The 8,768-nt window shown below is 38.3% G+C and overlaps 1 protein-coding gene across 3 annotated transcripts in view; it reads right to left on the reverse strand.

Moving 5' to 3' along the window:
• LOC115230233 (ankyrin repeat domain-containing protein 27-like) overlaps positions 1-3,700 on the reverse strand; it is a 16,614-nt gene extending 12,914 nt beyond the window's left edge. For 2 of the 3 annotated variants that reach the window (XM_036499578.1, XM_036499580.1), the window contains exons 1-2: positions 3,382-3,700; positions 1,894-1,939 (exon numbers count right to left, since the gene is read on the reverse strand). In XM_036499578.1, the coding sequence (XP_036355471.1) occupies positions 1,894-1,939; positions 3,382-3,683 (348 nt within the window). In that variant the 5' untranslated portion in view covers positions 3,684-3,700. Of the gene's footprint in view, positions 1-1,893; positions 1,940-2,586; positions 2,621-3,381 lie in introns of those variants that run through there. The other variant, XM_036499579.1, reaches the window with a different exon arrangement.
• Positions 3,701-8,768: the final 5,068 nt, after the last annotated feature.

Raw genomic sequence — 8,768 nt, forward strand, 5'->3', positions numbered from 1 at the left:
GCATCGGTTGTCAAGCGATTTTGGGGACAAACACAGACACACAAACACACGCACGTACACACAGACACACATAACACACACACACATACACAAACTCATATGTATATATATATATATATGTACACACACACACACACATATATAGATTTATACATATTTATATATATATACATACGACGAGCTTCTTTCAGTCTCCATCTACCAAATCCACTCACAAGGTTTGCTCAGCCTGGGGCTATAGCAGAAGACACTTGTACATTTTGCCATGCAGTGAAAATGAACCTGGAACCATGTGGTTGGTAAGCAAGTTACTTACCACACAGCCACACCTGCGCCTCTCTCTCACTACATATATATATATATATATATATATATATATATACACATGTGTGTGTGTGTGTGTAAATAGATCTTTTTTACTCTTTTGCTTGTTTCCATCATTTCACTGTGGCCATGCTGGAGCACCACATTTAGTCGAGGAAATTGCGACCAGGACTTATTCTTTGTGAGTCTAGTACTTATTCTATCGATCTCTTTGCCGAACCGCTAAGTTACGGGGGCGTAAACACACCAGCATCGGTTGTCAAGCGATGGTGAGTAACAAACACGCACACTTAAACACACAAATATATATATATATATATATATATATATATATATACATATATAGGACGGGCTTCTTCCAGTTTCCGTCTACCAAATCCACTCACAAGGCTTTGGTCGGCCCGAGGCTATAGTACAAGACACTTGCCCAAGTGGGACTGAACCCGGAACCATATGGTTTGTAAGCAAGCGGCTTACCACACAGCCATTCTTGTGCCTATATATATATATATATATATATATATATATATATATATATGTTTTGTATTTTCCTCATGAAGCTTTTTAATAAACATTTCTTAATGAAATTTTCTGAAAATCCATCCCTTTCAATGTCTTAATCAACGATTATCTCTGGAGTTGTGATTGGTTTGAAACTAATCAAATGCTTCTGTTTTCTCAACATAATCGTCATCGAAATCAATGATTATCATTAAAAGTAGGAAACACCAGAAAGATATGGGGGAAAATACGGGGGCTCAAGATATATATATATAATATAATATTATATATATATATATGTATATGTATGGTGTGTGTGTGGTGGTGTGGTGTGTGTACATACTCATATATATGTGTGCATATATATATATATATATATATATAAAGGAGCACTCCGTCAGTTACGACGACGAGGGTCCCCGCTGATCTGATCAACGGAACAGCCTGCTCATGAAATTAACGTGCAAGTGACTGAGCAATCCACAGACACTGTATCTCAGGGAGATTCAGCGTGACACTGAGTGTGACAAAGCAGACCCTTTGAAATACAGGTACAACTCATTTTTGCCAGCTGAGTGGACTGGAGCAACGTGAAATAAAGTGTCTTGCTCAAGGACACAACGCGTCGCCGGGAATCGAACTCACAACCTTCCGATCGTGAGCCGATTGCCCTAACCACTTAGCCACGTGCCTTCACTTATATATATATATATATATACATACTAATATAGGATGAAGTTTATTTTACAGAAAAATATTCCATCAAAAAATGTGGCAGCATATTAAAATAACTTTACTGTTAAATTATAAACAACTTATAAATAAGGGCTAAAGAAAAGTATTTCAATGACAATTTGCTGATAAGAGACTTTTAAATCGTCAATTTCCACATATTATTTACTCGCTACAGAAAAAAAACACGAAGAACTGAAATCGGGAGAAGCCGGACGATAGAATGTTTTTTAAAAAGTTCGTTATTTCTATATTGAATCAATTTCGAAATTAATCTCATAATAGATTCTTTCGTCTTCAGTAGAACATACGAAAGGATATAAATAAGATACTTACCTCACTGCCCCGAGATAGTAAGATCTCCACAGCATGAGGTCGACCACTGAGAGTAAAAGATAGAAACATTGACTAATTTACATTAAATATGAAAATATTTTGGCTTTGAGACGAAACATCATCGTCATCATCATCATCATCATTATCACCTGCACTATTATCATCAATATCGTGTTCATCAACATCATTACCATCATCCTCATTGCCACCACCTCCATCATTGACATAATCATCATCATCATCATCGCCATCATCATCATCGCCTTCATCATCATCACCATCTTCATCACCTGCACTATTATCATCAATATCATGTTCATCAACATCATTACCATCATCATCATTGCCACCAGCTCCATCATTGACATAATAATCAATCATCATCACCATCATCACCATCATTATCATCACTATCATCATCATCACCATCATCATCATCATAGCCTTCATCATCATCACCCTCATTGCCAACACCATCATCATCATTATCATCTTCGACATCTCCAATATCATCATAATCAAAATTATCATCATTCATTACCACTATAATCATAATCATCATCATCGGCATCATCATCACCATCATCACCATCCTCATCATCATCATCATCATCGCATCTATCATCATCATCAACACCATCATCAACAGCAAGATCAACCTCAACAATCATCAATCATCATCATAATAATAACATCATAATCATCATCATCATCGTCATCATCACGATAATCATAATAATCATCGTCGTCATCATCATCATCCACATCATCATCATTATCATCATCATCATCATCATTATTATCAATATCTTCATCATCTTCATCATCGTCGTTATCATCATCATCACCATCATCATCATATTCATCATTATCGTCATCATCATCATAATCATAATCATCATCATCACCATCACCATCATCATCATCGTCGTTATCATCAACATCATGATCATCATCATCATAATCATCATAATCATCATCAACAACACCATCACCATCATCAGCTTCATCATCGTGGTTATCATCGTCATCATCATAATCATCATCATCATCGTCGTCATCATCATCATTCATCGCCACTATAATTATAATCATCATCATCGGCATAATCACAGTCATCATCATCATCGTCATCATCATCATCGTCATTATCATCATCATCATCATTATCATCATCATCAGCAGCAGCAGCATCACCATCATCGCCTCCATCATCATCATCATCATCATAATCAACAACACCATCATGATGATCGACATCATCAATACCGTCATCGTCATCATCATCGCTGTTATCATCATCATCATCGGGATTGTTATGATTGAATAATGACTAATGAGAAGCTTGTTGTTGTTGTTGTTTGCTAGTCTGCTGTTGTGCTGTTGTCCCACCCATATGGCATCTTTGGATATTGAACCTGTGTCTGCAATTGCAACAAATTTACAAACAAAAACACATCTGCAGATTTTACTTGATTCTCAACTTACCTCAACACAGCCCAATGTAAAGCTGTATTACCCCATCTGTTTTTCGCTCCTAACTTCGCCCCAGCTTTTATCAAAATGTCGATGATTCTTCTATCGGCGCCCATAAAACAGGCCTCCATTAAAGGAGTTCGTCCAACTCCATCAATAGGTTTATTAATCTGTAATGAAGAAAGTGAGGACATGTGAAATAGAGAAATTCCATTTTCTCTCTCTCTCTCTCTTTTCTCTCTTTGTCTCTCACTCTCTTTCTCGTTTTCTTTCCTCTTTCTCTCCTTCTTTCTCTCTCTATCTCCCTCTTTCATTTCTTTCCTTCTCTTTCTTTTCTCACTTTCTCTCTCTTTCCCTTTTTCTCTCTCTCTTTCTTTCTCCTCTCTCCGTGTCTCTTTTACTCTCTCTCTCTCTTTTCTCTCTTTGTCTCTCACTCTCTTTCTTGTTTTCTTTCCTCTTTCTCTTAATCTTTCACTCTCTAAATCCCTCTTTCATTTCTATCCTACTCTTTCTTTTCTCACTTTCTCTTTCCCCTTTTCTCTCTCTCTTTCTTTCTCCTCTCTCCGTGTCTCTTTTACTCCCTCTCTCTTTTCTCTTTGTCTCTCACTCTCTTTCTCGTTTTCTTTCCTCTTTCTCTCCTTCTTTCTCTCTCTATCTCCCTCTGTCATTTATTTCCTTCTCTTTCTTTTCTCACCTTCTCTCTCTTTCCCCTTATCTTCTCTCTCCGTGTCTCTTTTACTCTCTCTCTCTTTCTTTTCTCACTTTTCCCATTTTCCTTTTCCTTTTCCTTCTCTCTCTTCTCTCCTCTCATTTCCTTCCTCTTTCTCTCCATGTTTCTTCTTTTCTTCTCTCTCTTTCTTTCTCCCTCTCTCTTTTTCCTCCTTTTTTTTTCCCTCTCTCTTTTTCCCTCTGTCTCCTCTCTCTCATTCTTTCTTTCTCCCTCTTTTTCTTTCTCTTTCTTTATCTCTTCTCTCTCTCTCTCCTCTCTCCTTTCTTGCTCTTCTCTTTTCTTCTTTTCTTTCTTTCTTTTTCTCTCTTGTCCTTCTCTCCTTTTCTCTCTTTCAACTTCCCATTCACATTTTCTCTCTTTCACACCAACCTTTTTCTCTTTCATCTCTCTTTCTCTTTTTTCTATTTCTTTTTCTCTCTTTCTTCTCTTTTTCTCTCTGTTGCTTTCTGTCTTCTTCTCATTGCCTTTTCTTCTTCTTCCTCCTTTCCTGTTATTGTCTCTATTTCTTTGATGTCCTTTCTCTCTCTTGTCCCTTTTTCTCTCTCCCTCTCCCTTTCCTCCTCTTTCTTCTTCTCTCATTCTCTCACATTTTATTTTCTATCTTTTCTCTCTCTATGTCTCATTACTCTTTGTTCTCTATCTTTCTCTCTCTTTCCTTCCACTTTTTTCTCTCTCTCTTTTCTTTATTACTTCCTCTCTCCCTCTCTTTTTGTTCTTCTTTCTTCCTCTCTCTATTTCCCACTCTCTTTTCTCTCCTATTTCCCCTCCCTCTTTCCCTCTCTGTCTCTTTTCTCTTTTCCTCTTCTCTTCTCTTCCTCTTCTATACTTATCTCTCACTTTCTTTTTCCCCTTTTCTCCCTCCTTCTTTCTCCCCCTCTCTTTTTCTCTTCTCCCTCCTCTCCTCTCACCCACACTCTTTTACCTTTCTCTCCTGCTTTACCTTCCTCTCTTTTTCTATTCTCTCTCTCTTCTTTATCTCTCCTTTTTCTTTTACCAACTCCTCTTTCTCTCTTTTTCTTTCCTCTCTTCCTCTTTCTCTCTGTTATCTCATTTCTCTGGCATTTTTCTCTTCTCTCTTTCCTCACACTCTCTCAATTTCCTTTTCTCTCTCCTCCTCTCCCCTCCCTTTTCTCTTCTTCTGTCTCTTTGTCCTTTCCTTTCCCTCTTCTTTCCTCTTTTCTATTCTCCTATTCCTCCCTTTAAGGGACGTATTCTTTTTTTTCTTCTTTTCTTCTCTTTTTTTCTCCTCTCTTGCCTTCTTCTCTCTTCTTCCCGTCCTTTCTTTTTCTCTCTTTCTCCCTCTTTTTCCTTTCTCTCCCTCTTTCTTTTCTCCTCTCATTCTCTTTCTCCCTTTTACGTCTCTTTTACTCTCTTTCATCTTAATTATTATTTCCCCTCTCTTTCTCTTCTCATTTCTCTCTCCCTCCTCTCTCTTTCAGTTTCAGTCTTTTTTTTTCTTTCTCTTTCCTCTTTCTTCTCTCTCTCCTCTCTCTCTCTCCCTCTCTCCCTTTCCTTCTCTCTCCCTCCACTTCCTCTCTCCTCTCTCTCTCTTCGCCTCTCTTCCCCATTTTCTTTCAGTCGCTCTCTTATTTCCTCATATCCCCTCTTTCTTCTCATCATCTTCCATTTTCTCTTCCTCTCTTCATTCCCATCTTTCTCTTCTCCCTCTTCCTCTCTCTTTTCTCCCCTCTTTTTTTTTTTCATTCTTCAATTCTCCGCTCTCTTCATTCCTCGCTCTCTCTCCCTCTCTGCTTCTTTCTTCTCGCTCTTCTTTTTTATTTCCTGGCTTTTCTCTTCTCCCTATCTCTCTTTATCTTTCCTTTTCTCCTCTTATTCTTTCTTTTCTTTCTGTTTTCCTTTCTCCCTATCTCTCTCTTCTCTTTCTTTCTTTCCTCTCTTTTCAAAAATCGTTTTCCTTTGTCTGTTCTCCTTTCTCCTTCATTTTCCCTTTCCCCTTCCCTCCTCATTGTCTTTCTCTTTCTCCCCTCTCTTTCTTTCTTTTCTTTATCTCTCGTCCTTTCGCTTCTCTTTCTTCTCCCTCTCGTTTCTTTTTTTATCCTTCTTCCTCTCTCTTCCTCTCTCTCACTTCTTTTCATTTCTCGTCTTTTTTCTCGTTTCTTTCTCTCTCTCGCACCTTCCTTCCTTTCTCGCTCTCATCACTTTTACAACTCCTTCTTTCTTTCTTTCTTTCTCCTCTTGTCTTTTTATCCTTCTGCTCTCACTCTTTCTTTCTCCGCTCTTTCTCTTTTCTTTTCTTTCCTTTCTCTCTTCTTTTTTCTTTTCTTTCTTCCTCTCCGTTTTGCTTCTTCTGCCTTTCTTCCCTCCCTTCGTTTCTTTCCAGCTGGTTTTCTTTCTTTCTTCTTTCTCTCTGTCTCTCTTTTCTTTCGCTCTTTAGCTCTCCTCGCATTTTTCTCCTTCCTTCTTCCCTCTCTTTCTTTTTCTCCTTCTCCTCTCTCTCACCCTCTTTCATTTCTCTCAGTCTTTCTCTTCCTCTTTTCTCTTTCTCGTCTCTTTTTTTTTTCTCGCTCTCTCACTTTTTTCTCGCTTTCTTCTCTTTCCTCTTTGTTTTTTCTTTTAAATCCTTCTTCCTCTCTCTCTCACTTTTCATTTCTCTCTCTTCTTCCTCTCGTTTTTTCTATCTTTTCTCTCTTCTTTTCTTTTTCTCGCTCTCTCCCTCCTTCTCTAACTTTTTTCTTTTCTCCTTCTTTCTCCCCTCTCGTTTGTCTTTTTAAAATATCTTCTCCCTCTCTCTCTCACTTCTTTCATTTCTCTCTTTTTACCGCTATTTCTCTTTTCTCTCTCTATTTTTTCTCGCTCTCAACGCATCGCTTATTCTCTTTCTTTCTTATCACACCTTCTCGTTTTCTCTTTTATCCTTCTTCCCTCACTCTCTCTCACTCTTATCTTTCATTTCTCTCTTTCCTTCCTCTCGTTTCCTTTTCCTCTCACTTCCTCCTTCTTTATACTCGCTCACTCACTGTCACTTTTTTCTCCTTCTTTCTTCCTCCTACGTTTCTTTTCATCCTTCTTCCTCTCTCACCTGATTTCTTTTCCTCTCTCTTTCTTCTTTCTCCCTTCGTTTTCTTCTTTTTATCCTTATTTCCTCTCACTCACTCACTCTTTTCATTTCTCTTTCTTTCCTCTCGTTTCTTTCTCCTCTCTTTTCTTTTCTCACCCTCTTCGGTTTTTGTCATTCTTTCTCCCTCGTCGTTTCTTTTAATTCTTCTCCTCTCCCTCACTCTCACTCTCCCTTCATTTCTCTCTTTCTCCCTCTCGTTTATTTTTATCCTTCTTCCCGCTCTCATTCTTTCATTTCTTTCTTTCTTCCTCTCTTTCTTCCTTTCTCTCCTCGCTTTTTTTTCCTTTCTTTCTTCTTCCTCACTTCTCCCTCTCGTTTTTGTTTTTCTTCTTGTTTCCTCTCTCTCACTCTTTCATTTCCTCCCTCTTTCCCTCCTCTAATTTTCATTTTCTCTCCTCGTCTTTCTTTTCTCATTTTCTCGCTCTCTCACTTTTTTCTCCTCCTCTTTTCTCTTCCTCTCGTTTTCTTTTTAATTCCCTTCTTCCTCTCTCTCCCTCTTTCATTTCTCTCTTTCCTTCTTTTCCTCTCGTTTTTTTTTCTTCTCTCTTTTCTTTTCTCATCTCAACTCGCGCTTTTTTTTTTCCCTCCTTTCTCCCTCCTCGTTTTCTTTTCTCCTTCTCCTCCTCTCTCGCTTTCATTTCTTTTTCCTCTTCTCTCTTTCATCTCTCGTTTCTATTTCTCTCTTTTCTTCTCGCTCTCTTGCTTTCTCTTTCTTCTTTTCTTCTTTTCTTCTTTCTCCACTCCTCTTTCTCCCTCCTTTTCTTTTCTTTTCTCTTCCTCTCGTTTCTTCTTTCTCTCGCTCTTTGTTTTCCTCTCCCTCCTTCTCGCTTTTTTCCCTCCTTCTTTCTTTCTTTCTCCTCGTTTTCTTTTTATCTCCTTCTTACTCTCTCTCTCCGCTCTCTCTTCCACACGCTCTTTTTTTTTCTTGTTTCTTTTCTCTCGTTCTTTCTCTCTCTCTTTCTTTTCCACTCTTTCTTTTTTCTCTCTCCCGTTTTTTCTTCGCTCCTTCCGTATCCTTCTCTCGCCTCTCCCTCTCGTTTCTTTTTCTATCCTTTTCCTCTCTTCTTCCTCTCCTCCCTCACGTCCGTCATTTCTCTCTTTCTTTCTCTCCGTTTCTTTTTCTCTCTCTCTTTCTTTTCTCGCCCTCCTCGCTTTTTCTTTTCTCCTTCTTTCTCCTCTTTCTCCCTCTCGTTTATATTTTTATCCTTTTTCCTCTCTCTCACACTTTCATTTCTCCTTCTCTCTTTCTCCTCTCGTTTTTCTTTCTCTCTTTCCTCTCTTCTCTTCTTTTTCTCACTTCTCTCCCCCTCGCTTTTTGTTCTTTTTTCCTTTCTTCTTCCTTTTCTTTCCTACCTCTCGTTTTCGCTTTTTATTCTTCTCCTCTCTCTCACCCTTTCATTTCTCTCTTTTCTCCTATCGTTTTCTTTTTATCCTTCTTCCTCTCTCTCACTCTTTCCATTTCTCTCTTTCTCCATCCTCTCTTTCTTTTTCCTCTCTCTTTCTTTTCTCCGCTCTCGTTTTTTTTCTTCTTTCTCCCCTTCTTCCTCTCTCTCACCTTTCATTTCTCTCTTTCTTTCTCTCGTTTCTTTT

Source organism: Octopus sinensis, unplaced genomic scaffold (assembly GCF_006345805.1).
Source record: "Octopus sinensis unplaced genomic scaffold, ASM634580v1 Contig15016, whole genome shotgun sequence".
Classification (NCBI taxonomy): Eukaryota; Metazoa; Mollusca; class Cephalopoda; order Octopoda; family Octopodidae; genus Octopus; species Octopus sinensis.